The 24,400-nt window shown below is 42.6% G+C and overlaps 1 protein-coding gene across 2 annotated transcripts in view; it reads right to left on the reverse strand.

Annotated features, from left to right (window-relative positions):
• The window catches only part of PDSS2 (decaprenyl diphosphate synthase subunit 2), a 282,652-nt gene that overhangs the window by 62,487 nt on the left and 195,765 nt on the right, over positions 1-24,400 (reverse strand). For both annotated transcript variants that reach the window (XM_068279435.1, XM_068279436.1), the window contains exon 4: positions 9,684-9,882. In XM_068279435.1, coding sequence (XP_068135536.1) covers positions 9,684-9,882 — 199 coding nt within the window. The remainder of the gene's footprint in view (positions 1-9,683; positions 9,883-24,400) is intronic.

Raw genomic sequence — 24,400 nt, forward strand, 5'->3', positions numbered from 1 at the left:
ATGTGTGGTGGAAAACTAACTCTGAACACACCATCCCCACTGTCAAATATGGTGGTGACAGTATCATGCTCTGGGGGTGCTTCTCTTCAGCAGGGACAGGGAAGCTAGTCAGAGTTGATGGGAAGATAGATGGAGCCAAATACAGGGCAATCTTTGAAGAAAACCTCATGAACTCTGCAAAAGACTTGAGACTGGGGCAGAGGTTCACCTTCCAGCAGGACAACGACCCTAAACATAAAGCCAGGGCAACCATGGAATAGTTTAAAACAAAACATATCCATGTGTTAGAATGGCCCAGTCAAAGTCCAAATCTAAATCCAGTCGAAAATCTGTGTCAAGATCTGAAAACTGCTGTTCACAAACGCTGTCCATCTAATCTGACTGAGCTGGAGCTGTTTTGCAAAGAAGAATGGGCAAGAATTTCAGTCTCTAGATGTGCAAAGCTGGTAGAGACATACCCTAAAATATTGGCAGCTGTAATTGAAGCAAAAGGTGGTTCTACAAAGTATTGACTCAGAGGGGCTGAATAATTATGCACACCACACTTTGCACTTATTTGTAAAAAATGTTTGGAATCATGTATGATTTTCGTTCCACTTCTAACGTATACACCACTTTGTATTGGTCTTCCACGTGGAATTCCAATATAGTTGATTCATGATTGGGGCAGTAATGTAACAAAACGTGGAAAACTTCAAGGGGGCCGAATACTTTTGCAAGCCACTATACACGTTTATCTCATCATGTCCCCTTAAGGCGCATACACACACCATACTGTAGCGAATGACGGGTCCGTCAGACCCTCCCGCTGGGTGGACGTTCTGCCGACTGTAGCACGTATGTACACGCTGTCGGCAGACTGATAAGAAGACAGCGGATCTATCAGAAACAGTGTTCTTATCAGTCTGCCGACAGCATGTACACATGTGAAACTGTCGGCAGAACGTCTGACGGACCCGTTGTTCGCTACACTATGGCGTGTTTACGCGCCTTTAGGTACAATTTAAGTAGTTAAAAATGACAAGTAATAGCTGAACATTTGAGTCATGATCTTTTTAATTGAAGTCATAAGACTATCATTTACCACATTGTTCCAATTCTACTGTCCGATCATTACTTAACTGTCTTACAGTATTCTTTTTCAGATGACAACACTGCTTCGTCACAAGATCCAATAATAAATCCTTTACCACGGAGTTCTCAACAAACTACAAATTTAATCACCTATTAGTGAGAAATGCTTGTGGAAGGTAACCTAGTTTCACTTGACTACTTCATTTCTATGATAACAAGAAAAATCAAATTCCCACTCTGTGATCATCTCTCTTAATCAGTAAACATCTTCATTGTGCTGCACTATTTGTAAGGGACTGGTCTTGTTATCCTGCAGTACTGAACATTAACTGGAATCTCACAGTGTAAGAATCTCTCCCTGCAATCTGAAATGACTAATTAAGTGGAACATGTTCTGCTGCTTCTATTTTCAGATGGTTGTCTCTTACTAATGGAAAGTGGCAGAAGCAGAAATGACAAACAAACAAATAAGAAAATGAAGCATGTAATACTATCAATAATGCCTCTTCAAATTAACACAGACTGCTGCCATCAATTTATATGTCCTAAATTGCTGCCGTCAATTTATATGTCAAGACAACTTAGTGAACACTGCTAAAGACTAAAGCAACAATATTAGGATAGGACAATAATTGCTAAGTGTGTTGTGGTTTCTGGATTTCATAAATACATAACTATATAGAATTTAATTAAAGTCTATCTCAAAGTAAACCCCCCCATCCCCCCAAAAAAACTAAAAAAAACCACTGATACCTAAAGAGAGATTTTTTTCCTTTTAAATTATACTTACCTAATCCCTAGCTGTACCTCCCTCTCACTGAAGCGCCTCTTCTTATACTGAGGTCAGCTTCACTGCTAACAGCTCAGAGGCTGGTTATATACATTTCAGATATTCAGAGCAGCTATAAGAGCAACTCTGATTGACATTTCTGCAACTAAATGTGGAGCAACAAGATGGTATGCTGTGTTGGCAGTAGACTGTCAGTTCACAAAGTGTGGCTCTCAGCAGAGCAAACTGAGTAATACTGGTAGGAATCAAGACTCAGCAGGTTCCAGGGAGTTAAATGCTCATATTGTGTGCGCTTATTATGCTCTTCATCGACCTATTAGACAGAGGGCTCGCAGGAGCGCTGCTGTCCCCTAATGGCATCTCTAGACGTTACAGCAACTTAAAGAGGAACTCCAGCCTAAACAAACATACTGTCATTAAGTTACATTACAGGGAGTGCAAAATTATTAGGCAAATGAGTATTTTGACCACATCATCCTCTTTATGCATGTTGTCTTACTCCAACCTGTATAGGCTCGAAAGCCTACTACCAATTAAGCATATTAGGTGATGTGCATCTCTGTAATGAGAAGGGGTGTGGTCTAATGACAACAACCTATATCAGGTGTGCATAATTATTAGGCAACTTCCTTTCCTTTGGCAAAATGGGTCAAAAGAAGGACTTGACAGGCTCAGAAAAGTCAAAAATAGTGGAATATCTTGCAGAGGGATGCAGCACTCTTAAAATTGCAAAGCTTCTGAAGCGTGATCATCGAACAATCAAGCGTTTAATTCAAAATAGTCATTAGGGTCGCAAGAAGCGCGTGGAAAAACCAAAGCGCAAAATAACTGCCCATGAACTGAGAAAAGGCAAGCGTGCAGCTGCCAAGATGCCACTTGCCACCAGTTTGGCCATATTTCAGAGCTGCAACATAACTGGAGTGCCCAAAAGCACAAGGTGTGCAATACTCAGAGACACAACCAAGATAAGAAAGGCTGAAAGACGACCACCACTGAACAAGACACACAAGCTGAAACGTCAAGACTGGGCCAAGAAATATCTCAAGACTGATTTTTCTAAGGTTTTAAGGACTGATGAAATGAGAGTGAGTCTTGATGGGCCAGATAGATGGGCCCGTGGCTGGATTGGTAAAGGGCAGAGAGCTCCAGTCCGACTCAGACGCCAGCAAGGTGGAGGTGGAGTACTGGTTTGGGCTGGTATCATCAAAGATGAGCTTGTGGGGCCTTTTCGGGTTGAGGATGGAGTCAAGCTCAACTCCCAGTCCTATTGCCAGTTTCTGGAAGACTCCTTCTTCAAGCAGTGGTACAGGAAGAAGTCTGCATCCTTCAAGAAAAACATGATTTTCATGCAGGACAATGCTCCATCACACGCGTCCAAGTACTCCACAGCGTGGCTGGCAAGAAAGGGTATAAAAGAAGAAAAACTAATGACATGGCCTCCTTGTTCACCTGATCTGAACCCCATTGAGAACCTGTGGTCCATCATAAAATGTGAGATTTACAAGGAGGGAAAACAGTACACCTCTCTGAACAGTGTCTGGGAGGCTGTGGTTGCTGCTGCACGCAATGTTGATGGTAAACAGATAAAAAAACTGACAGAATCCATGGATGGCAGGCTTTTAATAACTCTAGCCAAATGCAATCTTATTAGCAGCAGACCCCACAAGTGCTACGAGATTGGCAGCAGACCCCACAAGTGCTATGAGATTGGCAGCAGACCCCACAAATGCAATCTTATTAGCAGCAGACCTCACAAATGCAATCTTATTAGCAGCAGACCCCACACATGCAATCTTATTGGCAGCAGACCCCACAAATGCAATGAGATTGGCAGCAGACGCCACAAATGCAATGAGATTGGCAGCAGACCCCACAAATGCAATGAGATTGGCAGCAGACCCCACAAATGCAATGAGATAGGCAGCAGACGACACAAATGCAAGGAGATGGGCAGCAGACCCCACAAATGCTATGAAATTGACAGCAGACCCCACAAATGGTATGAGATTGTCAGCAGACCCCACAAATGCTATGAGATTGGCAGCAGACCCCACAAATGCAATCTTATTGACAGCAGACCCCACAAATGCAAACTTATTGGCAGCAGACCCCACAAATGCAATCTTATTGGCAGCAGACCCCACAAATGCAATCTTATCGGCAGCAGACCCCACAAATGCTATGAGATTGGCAGCAGACCCCCACAAATGCTATGAGATTGGCAGCAGACCCCACAAATGCAATGAGATTGGAAGCAGACCCCACATACTGGTGATGCTCACTCACCAGGCCAGGCAGCTTCCAGTCAGCTCTTCAAACACCGCCAGGAGGCCGCAATAGCAGCATAGGGGGCAATCTCATAGCATTTGTGGGGTCTGCTGCCAATTTCATAGCATGTGGCTGGATAGTGTAATGGTTAAGGGCTCTGCCTCTGACACAGGAGACCTGGGTTCAAATCTCGGCTCTGCCTGTTCAGTAAGCCAGCAACTATTTCAGTAAGGAGTTTCTTGGGCAAGTCTCCTTAACACTGCTACTGCCTACTGAGTGCGCTCTAGTGGCTGCCTCGCAAGCGCTTTGAGTCCGACAGGAGAAAGGCGCTATACAAATACTGCCATTATTGCCATTATTATACAGGCTGGGAACGGGAACAATCACTCGCGTTCCCATGCCTGTCGGCCGGTGACGGCCAAACCGGAAGTGTTCGCCGGCGGGTCCTGGGCCATCGGAGCGGGGCTGCGAGGGCACCGAACGTCTGCAGGGGGCTGAGGGAAGCCACAGGTGAGTTCATGTCATTTTTTTTGGGTGACTTTAGGTTCACTTTAAGGGAGCCAGAGAGCCATATGTTTGACCGCGGGGCCTCCTTCAGACGCGGGGCCTGGGGCGACCCCCACTTGCCCCCTCCCCAAACGCTGTCTCTGAGACCTGATTTTCTGGATATTGACTACTCTGTTTGGATTGCTGCCTGGACTGACCCTTCTCTGGACTTGGATAATCTCTTGCTTGCTCGCTGATTATGGTTGAATTGATATGCGTTTGACCTCTGTCTAGTTATCAGACATCGAGTTTGCCTTCTCCCTGGGACTTTATTATTACCTCTGTGTTTGGGTCTGGCAGTATCTGTCTTCTCCTATTCAGTCTCTATATCTTACGCACCACATAGGGTGAAGACTGCAGTGTAGACTGGTGCATAGAGACTGAACCAAAGGCAGGGAATCTGCCAGACCTTACACTCTCAGTAAAGCAATATGCTCAGAACAGAATCAGCATTGCTGGACTGGACAAATCCCAGGAGTCAGGGAACCATTGTTGAAAAATATTTACAGATGGGGATTAACTTTCAAACTCTAATGCTGGGAATACACGTTTCGTTTTTGCCTTCGTTTTAGCCTTCGATTCGTTCGGTAAACGAATCGAGTGTTGAAAACGTATGTGAAAATAGTCATAATTTCATAGTTTCGATTAATTGACCCCAAAAACGAACGACTAGTGATCAAACATGTTTGATATTATCTCTCTTTATCCATCTAATCGAGCCATTGGTAGGCTTGATGGCTGTTCAGATCGATTATATATTCGTTTATGCCGTCCGCCCCTGTACTACGTATTGATCAACTCTATATTGTTGATGGGGACTTCGATAGGATTTTTTTCAGGGTAGAGACTACAATTATCCGTGTGCAATTATTTTATTTGCGATCATGTTGACCGGGTTTGATACTGATTTGTTTGTCTTTTGTTTTATTGATTTTACTTTTTGTATGTCTTTTTCTCTGTTTGCAGTTGCTCCTGCTTGTAATTGCTTTTGCCTGAGGAAGCGGGCTTGTGTCCCGTGAAACGCGTTGCAAAATGTTTTTTTCATTAGGAGTACTAAATTGATTAAATTTGTTTACCATACAAAGTGGTCCTGTTTTGTTTTGTTGGGTGGGCAAGTCCACCATTGCCACCCACAATTTTATTGTTTTTAAATTGGCACTATTTTTATTCTATTGGCGCCTCTGTTTTTCATTTACGTGTTTATCAAAAACTAAAGCCCAGTCAACAAATTTTTGAACAAAACAATCAAAACCTGACTAGAAAAGGGTGTTCTATTTATAGATCACACGCAGGTGTATAGATTGCAAGCAGCACAATGCAATTTAGTAGTTATTCCTGCTCAGTGCGTATATACTTATTGCTATAGCTCTAAGCATCATCCAGAACAGTGTTGTCAGTACAGCCTTGAATATTTGAGAGATCACCTTTCATAAAAAGCAAAGTAACTACCTCAATTACCAATGACATAAAAGAGACTTGTTGAAAAGGTATACTGTACATGTAGCATTGATTGCCATAACTTGAATAAGAAACATTATTGTGGCAAATTGACTAGTTTTTCTTTGGACTATAAAATCTGGCTTGTGCAGAATGTCAGCTGCTAAACTGAATCTATTAAATGTACGACTTCTATTTTACCCGTAAATTATTCGCAAGTTATCATAAAAAGACAGCAATTTTAATTAAGTTTGGACTAAATATTTAGCAAGCTAAAGTGCAACAAGAGCAGAACAATTAGAAGAATTATAAGCATGCTATTTGTGTTATTTAAAAATCAAAGTGCTACCTAAGGCAATTATTTTTTATCCTCTTAATATCTACACTAAAAATGCCTGAGGGAAAATAATTGACTTTGCTAATTTTACCACTGACAATTATGAAAAGGCTTTGCTTTTCATTATGGCTTCGGATATTCACAACTAATTGCTAGTCCCAGGAGGTGAACTGTGCGGAATGAATCACAGAGAGCACGATAAAAGGACAGAGTAGCTTATTAGTACCAGAAATGAAACTTTGAACTGTGCTTCCCAGAGAGAAAGAAGAAATAAGGGGGAACAGTTATACTGACTTGTGCTATCCAAAACTATGTCAAATACTCTGGAAAACTGATTAAACACAAAACTATTCATTTTGAAGCTTTCCAAATATGTTACGTTAATGGACATATATTGACAGCCTAATGGCCTTCATACTGGTGACAGTTACATTTGGCACAGAGGGCGGAGCCATAATCCACAGCAGATTTGTGACGCTGCTTTCATTTGGGATCTTGCACCCCACCCCACCATAGTTATATTCTTCATGTCTAGCACCCTCCTCCCTCCCCCCCCCCCCAGTGCTAACCCCTATCTAATGCCGTGCCCGAAACTCCCCTATAACTTTAGCTCATTCCTGAAGATGAACCATCCCCTGCCCGTGTTATCACCTTCCTAATGTCTAAAACGAAACGCCTTCTCTAAAATAAAGGTCTGAACAAGGCTCTGGAGGACTTTTAAACTGATGATCATCTTGTTTAATAAAAGACAAACAAGACTTAGTATTGACCTTAGCACCCTATAAAAATGAAATATTTATGACTCCACCTCCACTATTTTTTCCTCCCCATCCTTCAGATCCTTTTGTAGCTAGTGGTGTGCTGAAACACTGAATAGAATTACCCAAAGTGCAGGTGTTTTTTTTTTGGGGGGGGGGGGGGGGGAGGAGGGTGTAATGGCTTTAGAGGGGAACTGTAAAAAAAAAGGAACATGGAACATGGTATTGGTGAATTTGAAACAATGCAAGCTCCGCTGCTGTCAGGGTGACATGGAGTTTAAGTGACCAAGTACACTGTCTATACTGATCTGAGCTAAATGACATGCCTTTATGTATTCTCGGGACCTCCCGAATCTATCAACAAGCAGCTTGTCAGCAGACTGATAGGGAAAAGGGCATCCTTTGCAGGAAGGGCACTTCTGCATAACACCCCCTCTGGTGTTAGGAACGCTCCTTCCCCGCCTCCCTGTGCCCATTCACCGCCTCTACCCTGCCCCTTCTCCTTCGTGTTTTTGGATGAGAAACACAGAGCTGAGCTGCAGTGTCATGACCCCAGGATTGCAAGTTTTTTTTTTTTTTTAAACGACCCCCCCCCCCTCCCCCCCCAAAAAAGCTTTGCTATGGTAAGTGTAACCCGCATTGCCATAGTACAGCATGAGCGTAGCACTCATAACTGGAACTAGGGGAGGTGAATCATGCTTATCCAACATGCTTCCTGCTACTGCTCTCTTCATATTGGGGTGGAAGGGGGATCACTGGACTGCCAGAAAGCATATGTGCTTGCCCCAGTATAGGTAGAAAATGTGCCCCAAGAAGTAGGAGTTCCCCCAGTTTAGTATAGGTGTCCCCAGTATTAGGTAGGTTGCCCCCCCCCCCCCCCAGTATAGGTAGCCAGATGTGCCGCCAGTATTAGGCAGCCCTAAAAACCAGATGTACTCCCAGTATTAGGTAGCCTCCCTTCCCAGTATAATAGAAAAATGTGCCCCAGTATTAGGCAGCCCCCTCCGCTGTATAGTAGCCAGATGTACCCCCAGAATTAGGCAACCTCCTCCCCAGTATAACAGAATCAGATATATCCCCCAGTAATAGGCAACTCCCTAGCCAGTTTAATAGCCAGATGTGACCCCAGTATAAGCAGCCTTCTTCCCAGTATGACAGATGGACCCAGAGTATTAGCTACCCTCCCCCATCTACACAGAGCTGCGAGGGCCTGCCTCTTATTGTCCCTCATCTTGGCCACCCCTCTAATCACTGTGCTCCCCATCTGCAGAATTACAGCGCAGCGGGCTAGTATAGACCGATAGGGATACAGCTCACCTCCTCCGGGCTCCAGGCGCTAGAGGTCCAGGTCTCTTCTGTCTCCTCTGTGGTGCCAGTTATTCTACTTCCTGATTCTCAGACCAGGAAATAGAGCATGCGTGGCGCTGCAGAAAAGAATAAGTGACCTTGACCTCCAGCATCTGGAGCCTAGAAGAGGTGAGCTGTAATCCCTGTCTGTCTATATCCACCCGCTGTGCTGTAACTCTGCAGATGGGGAGAGAACAGTGACAAGGGGGGAGGAAGTGAGGAAAGATACAGAGGATAGAAGTCGGGCTCCCCTCCCCATGTCTTTACAGCTCTGAGCCCAGAGGCTGGGGCCTATCCAGCCCCTGTCTATGCCTGGCCCCACATATGAATACCACCAGGGAAATATATGAGGAACCACTAGGCCATCAGTGGAATATATGAGGAACCACTAGACATGATGGAAGCATATGGGAATCACTAGAACTCCAGGGAATGCATGGGGGGCTACTACACTCCAGGGAATTGTATGGGAGACCACTAGCCTGCCAAGGAAATGTATGGGCGACTACTAGACACCAGGGAATTGTATAGGGGGCCACTAGAGGAGCATATGGGGGCCACTATACCATCGGGGAGGCATATGAAAATGTATGGGGGACCACTAGACTTGACTACTAGGGAATTATGTGGGAGACCACTAAACCGCCAAGAAAATGTATGGGGGAACCACTTGACAACCAGGGAAGTATATAGGGGAGACCACCAAGGAAATATATGAGGGAACAACTAGGCTACCAGTGAAGCATTTGTGGACCACTAGTGAACTTATGGAAGACCATTAGACTATCAGGGAAGCATACGGGGGACCACTAAACCACCAAGGAAAGTATATTTGAATATAAATGCAGAAACAGCTCAGTGCAATATGAAGGAACTTCTTGTTGTTTTAGTGTATTTAAATATGTTACTGTATTGTAACAGTTTCACGTGAATACCATCCCTTTCTGTTTAGAAATGATCAAGCAGCATCACTAAAGCCTACAAGCAGAGTCCTTGCTACGGACTGTGATAAGCAACAATACAAAGTAAGATATAAAGTAGTAACATATCTATTAAACTGTAATTTGCTTGACCTTACCAGCTGATTTTACAAAGTAACAGCAACATATTAACAATAGGACTTTACCTTTGTGTTCTGTAGCTGTGCTAGACCAGTACAGGCATTTGCTAGTAAGAAATCTCCACTTAAAATAGCCATTTTGTTCCCAAACTCCATGTCCTTTATAGCACCATCACAGGTCTTCAGTTCCTCCATATTTACAATCCCACGATGTACTAGGAAAGCCGTGTGGATGAGTTCTGTAATTTCAGCTAGATTTCTCTGGCTTTAAAGAAAATTAGTACAAATAAGAAACCAATAAAAATGACAGCGTGACATTAAAAACATTTTAAAAATAAACACCTCATCATAAAATTTCCTTTGGAAAGGTTCATACAGTAACCTGTTTTCCTGTAAGTGAGAGCGGATTTTATCACTTTTTGGCAATGTTCATTCACATTATATGGCAAAACCAAACTATCATCACTTTGCTCTATTTTAGAGAGATTACATTTTATTATTTGCTAAAATGCACTAAAGAGAATGAGAATGTCCTATATGATGGATTACATGAGTTGCCACACTTTTCATGCCATAGATGGCCGAGCTAGTTCACTACTTTTGAAAAAAGTAAATAAAGCCCACATTTTGGACTTGCATTAAAATGTAGTTAATACCAGTATCGGAGAAACCATATCTTTTTGTGTAAATAGATATACAAAACTAAGCCCAGATGCGCTTTATCGATTCCCTTCCAATCAGCTTCTATTGCCCTGTGAAAAGTGCGTGGGGAGGACAATCAGGTGTTCTCTATGAGCTGTGGCAGGAACTAATAACGTAGCCGGTCAAGGACAGGATGGACATTCCCTCAGTAAGATCCTATTGGACATATATTTTGGGCAACGATATTGACAATGCGTACACAGCTTAGAAGTCCTATGATACTCATTATTATTTATTATATTTAGTATTTATATAGCTCTGCCATTTATTTTTATATGTGCTTAATGATTCCGATTTTAAAAGATTTTCAGAGTAATTTTTAAAGGAATGTGCAATTTTGCATACTCTAAGAAAAATGCTCTAAAATGTACAGGCAGCACGTTTTCGATTTTCTCAAAATCAAAATGCGGCTGTGAGAACATCGGGTGAAACTGCTGTAGCACTGTGCCGATCAGCAAACTGAGCACAATCACTCACAGTGTGAACCAGTCCTAAGAGTATATATAGGCATGTCACAATTTTTAGGGAGAAGCCACTTATTTGTATATTTTGGGGATTTGAGAGGAAACTGGAGTGCCTGGAGGAAACCCACGCAGACACTGGGAGAACATACAAACCCCATGCAGATAGTGCCATGATACTGAACTGGGGATGCTGTGCAGCAAGGCAAAGCACTATCCACTAGGACACCATGCTCTCCATTTAAAGAGGATCTGTAACATCAAAAGATCCCCTGGGGGGTACTCACCTCGGGTGGGGGAAGCCTCCGGATCCTAATGAGGCTTCCCACGCCGTCCTCTGTCCCACGGGGGTCTCGCTGCAGCCCTCCGTACAAGATGACGTCATTATTTACCTTCCCGGCTCCTGCGCAGGCGCTCTGACGGCTGTCGGCTCCGAACTACACGGAAATACCCGATCGCCGTCGGGTCTGCTCTACTGCGCAGGCGCAAGTTTCCGGCGCCTGCGCAGTAGAGCGGATCCGACTGAGATCGGGTATTTCCATGTAGTTCGGAGCGGAAAGCAGCCACAGCGCCCCCGCTGGAGCCAGCAAAGGTAAATATTGATTTTACAGTCGGGTCTGTCGCTGGCTGTTCGGAGGGCTGCAGCGAGACCCCCGTGGGACAGAGGACGGCGTGGGAAGCCTCATTAGGATCCAGAGGCTTCCCCCACCCGAGGTGAGTACCCCCCAGGGGATGTTTTTGAGGTTACAGAGTCTCTTTAAGCCTATTTACACTAAATGCACAAAAAAAGTAATATTCAAATTCTCCACTAAAATTAAAACATGAGATTAATTCTCTTTTTTGAAACATTTAATGAAAACTATTATAAATAATGATGTGGGGAACTCTTTACTGGTTACAATGATTTCAAAGTGTATATACACAGTAGCAAGAAAAAGTATGTGAACCCTTTGGAATTATATGGATTTCTGCACAAAACTAATAACACAAATAATTAGATGTTTCCATTGAACACACCATGTAAACATGCACAGTGCAGGTGGAAAAAGTATGTGAACCTCTAGACTAATGACATCTCCAAGAGCTAATTGGAGTGAGGTGTTAGCCAGCGGGAGTCCAATCAATGAGATGAGATTTGAGGTGTTGGTTACAGCTTCCCTGCCCTATAAAAAACCCACACCAGTTTTGGGTTTGCTTTTCCCAAGAAGCATTGCCTGATGTGAATGATGCCTCACACAAAAAAGCTCTCAGAAGACCTACGATTGAGAATTGTTGACATGCATAAAGCTGGAAAGGGTTATAAAAGTATCTTCAAAAGCCTTGCAGTTCCTCAGTCCCCAGTAAGATAAATTGTCTATAAATGGAGAAAGTTCAGCACTGCTACTACTCTCTCCCTAGGAGTGGCCGTCCTGTAAAGATGACTGTAAGAGCACAGCGCAGAATCCTCAATGAGATGAATAGGAATCCTAGTGTCAGCTAAAGACTCATCTACGATACATAAACCACTAAACAAGAATGAGTTTATGGGAGCATACCATAGAGGAAGCCATTGCTGTCCCAAAAAAAAAAAAACATTACTGCACGATTAAAGTTTGCAAAAGAGCACCTGGATGTTCCACAGCAGTACTGGCAAAATATTCTGTGGACAGACGAAACGAAAGTTGGTTTGGAAGAAACACACAACACTGTGTGGTGAAAAAGAGGCACAGCACACCAACATCAAAACCTCATCCCAACTGTGAAGCTTTGCTGCATCGGGGCCTGGACGGATTGCTATCAAAGAAAAAATGAATTCTAAAATTTATCAAGACATTTTGCAGGAGAACTTAAAGAGAATCTGTATTGTTAAAATCACACAAAAGTAAACATACCAGTGCGTTAGGGGACATCTCCTATTACCCTCTGTCACAATTTCGCCACTCCCCGCCGCATTAAAAGTAGTCAAAAACAGTTTTAAAAAGTTTGTTTATAAACAAACAAAATGGCCACCAAAACAGGAAGTAGATTGATGTACATTATGTCCACACATAGAAAATACATCCATACACAAGCAGGCTGTATACAGCTTTCCTTTTGAATCTCAAAAGATCATTTGTGTGTTTACCTTCTGTCCCCCTGCTTCTCTCATGCACTGAACATTACAGGCTTCCTGCAGACAGCTCTGCCTGTGCCTGTGTTTGTAATTCCTCATTATGTGTCAGCCAGCTACTTTCACAGCCTAACAGAGGAGGATTTTTATCCAGCTCTCTTCTATCACTGATAAGATAGCAGAGAAGCTGCTGGCTTATGTAAATAAAACACACACTGAAGTGTGCATAGAGGAACAGACCAGCACGGAAGAGTTGGCAGCCTTCCAGACACAGGCCGACAAGTCTGACAGGGGAAAGATACATTGATTTATTATAGAGACCTTGATAGTACCAAGTGCTGCAGTGAGCCAGAACAGATTAGAATAGGTTTAGGAACTTATAGGATGGTAGAAAAAACGTAATTTTTGTTACAGAGTCACTTTAAGGCCATCTGTCCACCAGCTAAAGCTCAGCAGAGGATGGGTTGTGCAACAGGACAACGACCCACACGACCCAAAGCATAGTAAATCAACAATAGAATGGCTTAAACAGAAGAAAATATGCCTTCTAGAGTAGACCAGTCAGAGTCCTGACCTCAACTCGATTGAGATGCTGTGGCATGAGCTCAAGAAAGCGGTTTACACCAGACAGCCCAAGGATATTGCTGAACTGAAACAGTTCTGTAAAGAGGAATGGTTAAGAATTACTCCTGACCGTTGTGCATGTTTGATCTGCAACTACAGGAAATATTTGGTTGAAGTTATTGCTGCCAAAAGAGGTTCCACCAGTTATTAAATCCTAGGGTTCACATACCTTTTCTACCTGAACTTCGAATGTGTACATTGCGTGTTCAATAAAAACATGGAAACATTTAATTATTTGTGTGGTATTAGTTTAAGGAGATGGTGATTGTCTATTGTTGTGACTTAACCTGCCTGGCGTTCTGATTCCCGCAGAACATTTTTTGCAATTTTTTTTTAATTTATCATGTAGCTAGCCTAGCGCTAGCTACATGACTCCCTCCTCCCTGCGGCATCTGCCCAGCCCCTTCGATCCCGGCCGGCGCAATCACCCGTCCGGAAATCCCGTTCTGAACGGGATTTCCAGGAAGGCTTCCCCCGTCTCAATGGTGACGACCGCCGTGACGTCATCGATGTCATGACGTCACAGGGAGTCCCGATCCACCCCTCAGCGCTGCCTGGCACTAATTGGCCATTGGCTGATTGCCGGGCGGATCGCTCAGAAACAGCCGTATCAGTCTGCAGACAGACTGTACACACGCCGGACTGTCGCTGGAACGCCCACCCAGCGGGAGGTGACGACGGACCCGTCGTTGCCTGCAGTCCGGCGTGTGTACGGACCTTTAGATGAAGATCAGATCACATTTTATGGCCAATTTGTTCAGAATTCCAAAGGGTTCACATACTTTTTGTTGCTATTGAACACTGTTAAAACACAAGCCTTCTGGCAAGAACATTGCCATTCTAATGCTGGGCATACACGCTTCGTTTATGCGCCGGTATCGAGCCAGCGGCTCAATGCCAGCGTGTCACCGCACGTCCGCACTTGCGCGCAGATCGATTCCCGCTCGTCCCCGCGGGCGTTTCTCATCAGCGCTTCGTTTTTGTCTATTGTCCGTCCGCAGGGATCGAGCGCGGTATCGATCCGCCGCAGTGATCGGACAGGTTGGATCTTATTAATCGAGCCATCAGCGGCTCGATCGATAGGAACTATCTAACCGTGTATGCCAGGCATAAAACAGAAACCCTAAAGCATAAGATCCAGAACTGCTTTCAATGGCAATCAGATAGTGGTTCACAAAATGATTATGCATTCATTTATCTGCTAGCTGCTGCTGCTACCCAGACAAATTCTATGTGTATATTATTATAGCTCTGGTCCCCATCACAGTCATCTGGTTTTCTATGGCTGCAGTTACACACTTGCCAGGATAGTAACTGCCAGCAGGAAGTGAGCAGAACCAATGGGTTCCTACAGTCAACAATTCTAAAACAGAAAAGTATGGAATTATTTGATTTCTATCTACAGTATGCCAACTCCTATGAAACTACTGCTGTTATGTTCTGCACTTTAATATGTTAAAATTAAAAAGCGAAAAAAGGTACATTTATGTAGGAAAGCTATAACACTGAACTGTGTAATCAATTGTAGTATGCAATTTTCTATGGCGATTGCCCTTTACAATAAAGCTTTACTGTCTATCCTTTCTGTACTCATTAAACTTAAACTTTGGCTAACTTTGGCTGTACTACAACCCTTGAATAGATGACCTGGTTCTTGGTCTCAGCCAACTCCCAAAAGAGCTAATCATACCTTTGCCTTTGCTACCTAATCAAATCCCATGGGGTTGATTAGTCTGACCATTCTGCAGGCTGTCTGGCTTTAACCCCCAAAATAGGTACAAACTAATGTTATATTATTTACTTTAACATAGTGCACACATTTGTGATGAAGAACGCAATAAATTATTAGCATTGTGCACCATTTAAAGGGAGAAAAAAAAACACATTTCCTCTTCAAATGTAGAAGTTATTGGACTGAAAATATATGCCTACCACAACCAAAGCTGCTGGGCAAAGCGGGGAAAATTCTATGTTATGAATGGATCGCTCAATTTTGTGAAAAGAAAGAAATTGACAGATATTAATGCCATGTTTCACAGTTAAATAAAAACACATTTGAATGATAAGTACACAAATAGTACCTAATAGAATTATACAAAACATTTAATTTATATATTCGAAGTTAAAATCTAGTTTGGGCATATTATACTGTGTTTTATAGAGCACATGCAACAATTTATATCGCTCATTGTACTTAAAAAGGAAGTCACAAAGTAATGTCCCCACTATAGTATTTCTTTCTATATACAGTGGGATGCAAACGTTTGGGCAACCTTGTTAATCGTCATGATTTTCCTGTATAAATCGTTGGTTAGGATAAAAAAATGCCAGTTAAATATATCATATAGGAGACACACACAGTGATATTTGAGAAGTTTAATGAAGTCTATTGGATTTACAGGAAGTGTGCAATAATTGTTTAAACAAAATAAGGCAGGTGCATAAATTTGGGCACCACAAAAAATAAATGAAATCAATATTTAGTAGAGCCTCTTTTTGCAGAAATTACAGCCTCTAAACGCTTCCTGTAGGTTCCAATGAGATTCTGGTTGAAGGTATTTTGGACCATTCCTCTTTACAAAACATCAAACATCTCTAGTTTATTCAGGTTTGATAGCTTCCGAGTATGGACAGATCTCTTTAACTCACACCACAGATTTTCAATTATATTCAGGTCTGGGGACTGAGATGGCCATTCCAGAACGTTGTACTTGTTCCTCTGCATGAATGCCTTAGTGGATTTTGAGCAGTGTTTAGGGCCGTTGTCTTGCTGAAAGATGCTACCCAGGCACAGCCTCAGCATTGTCACCGATTCCTGGACATTGGTCTCCAGAATCTGCTGATACTGAGTGGAATCCATGCGTCCCTCAACTTTGACAAGATTCCCAGTCCCTGCACTGGCCGCACAGCCCCACAGTTTGAAGGAACCACCACCATATTTTACTGTGGGCAGCATGTGTTTTTCTTGGAATGCTGTGTTCTTTCTTCTCCATGCATAATGCCTCTTGTTATGCCCAAATAAGTAAATTTTAGTTTCATCCGTCCACAGCACCTTATTCCAAAATGAAGCTGGCTTGTCCAAATGTCCTTTAGCATACCTCAAGTGGCTCTGTTTGTGCTGTGGGCGGAGAAAAGGCTTCCTCTGCATCACTCTTGCATACAGCATCTCCTTGTGTAAAGTGTGCCGAATGGTTGAACAATGCACAGTGACTTCATCTGCAGCAAGATGATGTTGTAGGTCTTTGGTGCTGGTCTGTGGGTTGACTCTGACCATGTTGCTACTCTTCAGAGAAAATTAAAATAGGAGGGAAACTTACAACTGACCCACTTAAATACTCTTTCTCATAATTGGATACACCTGTGTATGTAGGTCAGGGGTCACTGAGCTTACCAAGTCAATTTGAGTTCCAATAATTAGTTCTAAAGGTTTTGAAATCAATAAAATGACAACAGCACCCAACTTATGTACCTGACAAATTTTGTTTTAAAGTGAAACTCCAGACTAAAAATCGACTCAGCAGCACTGAAAAGGCCTGGTGTTTCTATAACAGTTTCACAGCATCAGAACTTTGTTTCTCTTATACAAGCCTCATTTTTAGCTGCACAGAAGAAAACTGCCCAGGCATTTTTCCCCTGATGCTGTGCAAAGCATGATGGGATGTCTGATGTTGTTGTTCTCGTTCTGCTGTTTTGGTGCAATTTTTTTTTTTACATTTTGAATTTGACATTTGAAGCCTAGCGCATGCAGCTGGGAGGGGTTATCAGGACAAAGGACAGTTGGAACTGTGTCTTATGCTCCCTGTCAGCTCCTTTCAACCAAAAAGATGGCTGCCCCCATGAATCACAAACATTTGCCTGTTCTTTTAAAACAGGGTGGGTAAAAAATTATATTACCTATCTATTCTAATTAACATAACTAATGTAACTTAATGACAGTATGTTTGTTTAGGCTGAAGTTCCCCTTTAAAGGGACTCCGAGCAGTGCAGAAACTATGGAAAGATGCATGTCATTTTAAAGCTCTCTTTCTCCTCTTTCCAATGATATATAAACCACCACCCTACGTCTTCTAGTTTTCGCTATTTTCGCGATTGAAATTGCCGCGGCCACAATTTCGATCGCGAAAATAGAGAAAACTAAAAGGCGTAGGGCAGTGATTTAGGTGTCGTCAGAAAGAGGAGAAAGAGAGCTTTAAAATGATATCCATCTTTCCATAGTTATATTGTATTACACAGGGCGACTTTTTGTCAAAGTCAGCAGCTGCATGCAGCAGAATGGAGCTGCTGACACTGGGGAAAGTGTTGTCCTCTGTAATACAATATAACTATGGCTTGATGGATATCATTTTAAAGCTCTCTTTCTCCTCTTTCTGACGACACCTAAATCGTTGCCCTACACCTTTTAGTTTTCTCTATTTTCGCGATCGAAATCGCGGCCACGGCAATTTCAATCGCGAAAATAGCGAAAACTAGAAGACGTAGGGTGGTGGTTTATATATCATTGGAAAGAGGAGAAAGAGAGCTTTAAAATGACATGCATCTTTCCATAGTTTCTGCACTGCTCGGAGTCCCTTTAACAATTATTGCGCACTTTCTGTAAATCCAATAAACTTCATTTCGCTTCTCAAATATCACTGTGTGTGTCTCCTATATGATATATTTAACGGACATGTTTTATCCAAACGACCAACGATTTATACAGGAAAATCATGACCATTAACAAGGTTGCCCAAACTTTCGCATTCCACTGTATCAAACATTTCATACAGCGCTTTACAGAGTACATTGTCTGCACAGCAGACAATGTAGAGCACACCAGTTGTTTTAAATAGGTGTTACAGTACGTGTCGCCGGCGGTTGCGTGCGCGCACGCTATTTTTTATGGCGTCTGGGCGTTCTCCTGGGGGCCGTTGCGGTGCACGCACGTTCGTGTTAGCGCGCATGCATGCAATTTACGTCACAATTGTGTAAGGAATTGTGCAGATGTCTGGGTATTCCTGTCTCTCTCCTTTGGTTACCACCCTCAGTCTAATGGTCAGACGGAGAGAACCAACCAGACTCTGGAACAATATCTTCGGTGTTCACCTCTGCCTCACAAGAGGATTGGTCATCCCTGTAGTCTACTGCCGAATTTGCATTCAATAATTCTTCTCACTCTGCAACTAAACAATCCCCGTTTTTTTGCTAATTCTGGGTTTCATCCCGCTTCTCTGCCAAATGTTGTGCCTGAATCCTCAGTTCCTGCTCTTCAGGATAGTTTATGGTTTCTAAAAGATAATATCAAAAACATTTCTAATGTTCTATCTCAGACTCAGGTTAGAACTAAAAAAATTGCTGACAGGTCTAGGAAGAAAACTCCTTTATTTAAACCTGGAGATCTTGTTTGGCTGTCTACCTGTAATCTGAAACTGCGGGTCCCATCTAAAAAGTTTGCTCCAAGATTTATCGGTCCCTATCCGGTGAAAAAAAGAGTTATTAAACCTGTGGCTGTTGAACTTGTGTTACCTAATACTCTTAAAGTTCATCCGGTTTTCCATGTGTCCTGTTTAAAATCACATTTTCAGGGTTCTGTGTCCAATCCTCAATCTTCTCCCCCTCCGCCTGTCCTGGTGGATGGTTGCAAGGAGTTTGAGGTCTAGGGCATCCTTGACTCCAAAATAAAATCTGGTCAAATGTTTTATTTAGTGAAATGGAAAGGTTATGGGGTGGAGGAAAATTCATGGGAACCTGCTACTGGTATTCACGCTCCTAGGTTAATTAAGAATTTTCACTGTAAATTTTGATGTAAGCCGGGTCCTCAGGGCACCCGGAGGTTGCCCGTGGGGGAGGGGCAATGTTACAGTACCTGTTGCTGGCGGTTGCATGCATAATTTTTATGCCGTCTGGGCACTCTCCTGGGGGCCATTGCGGTGTGCGCATGCGCACGCACACGCGTGCGAGTGCGTCTTTTGGCGCTAATTTTGTATTCTGAATTTAAGTGAGCTGCTGGAGTTAGTCAGTGCTGTTTCTTCTGATCAGCTTGGTGCCAGTAGCCGCTGGTGCCTTGTCTTGATTTCTGTTTAACCTGTTGCTGAACTTGCTTGTTCCTGACCTATGATTCTAGCTGCCTGTTCTGACCTCAATTTGTTTACCGATTACGCCTGCCTGCTGCCTGCCCTGACCTCTGCTCGTCTACCGTTCCTGCTGGTTTGCCGCCTGCCCTGACCTTGGTCTATACCAGACTACGCTTCTTCAGGGTCAACGACGTCCCGAATATCGTAACAATAGGCCTCTTCCTCACTTGCTCTGCTGCAGCGTACAGCACACTGCTGCACACATTTCTCAGGACAGCACACACTTTTGCCATTCATCAATTTGAATGTCACCCACGCTACAATGCAGACCCACAGCCCAGAAAAGTTGTACCCATCGGGTTTGCCCACTGCAGATCAAAATTGACAACACTGCAATAGACGTGTGAATGGGCCCACGTGGAAGCATTGGGGGCTTTTTACATTTTTATTTGCGCAGTAAATCACAGACAAACGGACAGTCTAAACTTAAGGTTAGAAAACCTGCATGCAAGGAGGGATTAAGGTGACAGTTTGTGTAATAGTGGGTATCACATGGACATGTTGCAAAATTTCAGAAAACCAATGGACTTGTACCAGATTACAAGTAATAAGGGCTCTTTCACATCAGAGCTTGCGTTGGAGAACGCTCAAAGCATACGTTTTGTTGTATGCCTTTTACTGCGTTTTGATATGCGTTGCACTGCAGTGAGTGTGCGTTTTTAATCCGTTTTCAATGCGTTACTGCACATAGAAAAACGCAGGTAATTTTTTTTTCTTTTAGTTGTCAACTTTCTACATTGTTCCTCTGTTGCATTCTGGGACTGATTGCCTGCGTTAACGGATTAAAAACGCGCATAGTGTGCGTTTTACATTGACTAACATTGTAACGCATAAAGCTAGCGTTGGCCAAAAAACTGCGCCTGGGTGCAGTGGAACGCAACGCACAAAAAGGCTGCGTTATATGTGAAAGCTAAAATGAAAGTCTATGGACTTTCATTTCACCTTGGGTAACGCAAACTTTATCCTTTGCGTTGAAACGCAGAAAATCTGCCCTAATGTGAAAGAGCCCTAAGCCGATGCAAGGAAACTCTGATGCAATGGATGAAATTGCTATTCTAGAAAATGTATGTCCAATACACATAAACATGAGCAAAACAGCTACACAACCAAACAAAATACCAAACGCTTTATACCTACTATCAGACACTCCTCTCATTTGGTAAAAAAAAATGATGAATTGTTGTAAAAATACTGCATTCGGTAAAATACCTACTTTTTTCTACTACCGCACCGCATTCTGTGAATTGAAGCCAGTATAATAGGCTTTAAAGAAAAACATTTCCTTTTTTTATAGTTTACAGAACTCCTGCAATAAATCTGCAGTGTGTCTACTTCCTGCTTTCATGGAAGCAGACAAAGGGATAACATCCTGTGTTTACATATTAGTAGTGTCTGAAATTTCTGCGCTGACACAGCTGAGAGATCAAATTACATTTGTGATTTCTTACAGTAGAGGGGGAATTAGTTAGGCTCTTCTCTATAAAAACACACAGGGTGCATTTCTCTATGATTTCCTTGTGTCCTATACATGAGTTCAGGTCCACTTTAACAGCAAACCTGTACTGAAAACAAACTCATGAAATAATTAGTGGTATGTGTTTTAGTATGCGTTTTACTAATAGTAAATAGAAAAATTTGTAACAAAATAGAGTTTCATATTTTAATTTTCAGTTTACCAGTAAGGCCTTCCTTTTTAACCTTCCTGGCGGTAAGCCCGAGCTGAGCTCGGGCTATGCCGCGCAGGAAGATATCTCAGCCCCTGGTGGGGCGATTTTCGCCATTTAAAGTGCTGTGCGCGCAGCTAGCACTTTGCTAGCCGCGCGCACAGCTTGATCGCCGCCGCTCTGCGCGATCACCCGCACGCAGCGGCAGAAGAGGCCTCCCCCCGCCAGAGCCCTGCGCTGCCCGGACCAATGAGTTCCGGGCAGCGCTATGGGCTGGATCGGAGGCGTCTGACGTCATTCCGATCGTCGCCATGGCAACAGGAGAAGCCAAACAGGGGAGCGCGTTATATACGCGTTCCCCTGTTTGCTATTGATGCCGGTGACGATCACACTAGAGGGACACATGCGCCCTCTAGTGGTGTTTCATGTAGCTACCACTCTGGTAGCTTTACATGAAACAAAATATTTTTTTTTTTTTTTTTAAAAGAATTTTTGCCTATTTGGCAAAAAAAAATTATCCGCCAGGGAGGTTAAAAGGATACAAGAGGCAAATAAAAGAAAACCAGATTAATTTACCTGGGGCTTCCTGCAGCTCCGCTCTTAGTCAGTCTCCTAGGGTCCCTGCCGCAGTGGCCACTTCTGCGCAGACACGCCACTCACACGTCCACGGGAGCACAACTGCTAGCGTTGGAGAGAACCCCAGGAGCTTCTAGGGGCTGGAGGAGGCCCCAGGTAAGTAAATCTGGTTCTATTTTATTTGCTTCATGCATCCTTTAAAGGGACTCAGAGCAGTGCAGACACTATGGAAAGATGCATACCATTTTGAAGCTCTCCTTCTCCTCTTTCCAACGATATATAAACCGCCGCCCTACGCCTTGTAGTTTTCGCTATTTTCGCAATCAAAATCGCGGCCGCCGCAAAAAAATGAGCAGCCATCATTGAAATGATGTACTATCAGGGACATAGAACTGCTGGAAAATTACAAATTCTAAGAGCAATCATTGTGCATGTGCTAGAGAGCGAGTGTACTGTGGCATTTAACCACTTCCCCTCCCCTGCGATGAATATGTACTTCCCTGAAAAAAAAACACTACACCATGCAGGGACGTAGATACTCGTCCCTTGCTGCCACACGCTCTAATGCTTGTTCACACCACCAATTGTTAAAGGGGAGATCACTGAACGGGAACGCAGTTCTAAGTCTCCGTGTCAATGATCACCGGCATCAATTAGATGCCTGCGGTCATTGTAACAAATGGAGTTACACTTACACACATTACTTGCTGTTCACGTACTATTAGTACACTGCAGGAAGAAAATGTGTGAGGACATCTTGTGACTAAATAGTAAAATTACACCAACATACAGTTATTTCAATAAAAAGACCTATATAGAATTTAAAATTAACTCCTTACCTCCCACACTCTCCCATAAATACCCAAATAAAACTTTTGCATAAAAAAAAAAAAATACATAAATAGTTACCTCAGGGACTGAACTTTTTTAATATGTCAAGAGGGTATATTGCTGTTATTTTTTAACCATTTATGCCACGCAGACGTGAGCTTCACGTCGGCAGCGGCTAGAGCCACAGGGAGGCGCTATTCACATCCCTGCAGTTTGCGGGGGGTTGCAGGCAATCGTGCGGGCAGATGCCTGCGATCGTGCTGTTGCTTGGAACAGGGGGAGATTGGCTGCAGGGGACAAACGTCCCTTGTGTTAATACGTACATTACTGCCGAGAATAAACACTGTTTTTGTTCAAAAACAGAGTTTATTCTTACATAAAGCCACCGCCCGATCGTTAAATTTATTAATGGGAACAATGTTCCCATTCATTAATCTCCCTACCAGCACTGTGATCGCAGGCTTCCAATGGAAGCCTGCGTCACTTCCCTAGTTACAATGTAGCAATACATTGTTTCCTATGTAGCATACTTGTACGCTACATAGAATTTTGCTCAGCGGGGACATCTTGTGGCCAAATAGTAAAATACACCTACTGACTTTAGGGGAAAAAATAATATCTATGTCAAGAGGGCATATAATTATTAAATACATTTTAGTGATGGATGTAAAACTGAAAAAAATGCACCTTTATTTCCATATAAAATATTGTCACCATACATTATACTATGGATATAATTTTAGCGTTGCAATAACCGGGCCAAATAAAATGTGTGGATTTTAATTTAATGATGGCAGCATTAATTATTTTAAAACTATAATGGCTGAAAACTGAAAAATAATGATTTTTTTAAATTTTTTTCTTATTATTCCCATTATAATGTTTTTTATATATTTTAAAATAATTCTTAGCATTATGTACCACCCAAAAAAAGCCTAATTGGTGGCGGAAAAAAAAAGAGATATAGATCATTTAGTTGTGATAAGTAGTGAAAGTTATTGGGTAATGAAAGGGAGGAGCACTGAAATGTGAAAATTCCTCTCGTCCATAAGGAGAAAAATACCCGCAGGCTGAAATGGTTAAATTATGGGCTTGTAATTAGTGATAGGCGCAAAACTGAAAAAAATGCACCTTTATTTCCAAATAAAATATTGGCGCCATTCATTGTACTAGGGAAATATTTTAAATGTGGCAATAACCAGGACAAATGGGCAAATAAAATGTGTGGGTTTTATCCACAGTAGGTTTTATTTTAAACTAAATGGCTGAAAACTGAGATTTTTTTTTCAACTTTTTATTATTTAATCCCATTAAAATGTAGTTATAATAAAATTACTCTTAGCAAAAAGTACCACCCACAGAAAGCACATATAGGGGATAAAGAAGCACCCTGGTTGTATAAAATTAAAAACAACTAAAAAGAAACAAGTGATGTGACCTCAGGAACGAAATTCTTAAAGAAATTTTAGTTATTTTTAACATATTTTATACAACCAGGGCCTCTCTTTATCCCCTATATGTGCTAAATCCACCCCTCAACATCCCCTGTTGAAGGGATATAAGCATTAGCCACTGTGTTTTTACATGAGCCTAGTGCTTTTTTTTAATCAAGGAGAGCGACCAGCTGAGGTCCTGACGGACCACCCCGAGTGGAATCGGGTTATAGTCTCCACCTGCTGCCAATGGTTGGTTGTCCCTAGCAACCCACCTTTGTGAGTAGACCTTT

The sequence above is a fragment of the Hyperolius riggenbachi genome, chromosome 4 (genome assembly GCF_040937935.1).
Source record: "Hyperolius riggenbachi isolate aHypRig1 chromosome 4, aHypRig1.pri, whole genome shotgun sequence".
In the NCBI taxonomy this organism is placed as follows: Eukaryota; Metazoa; Chordata; class Amphibia; order Anura; family Hyperoliidae; genus Hyperolius; species Hyperolius riggenbachi.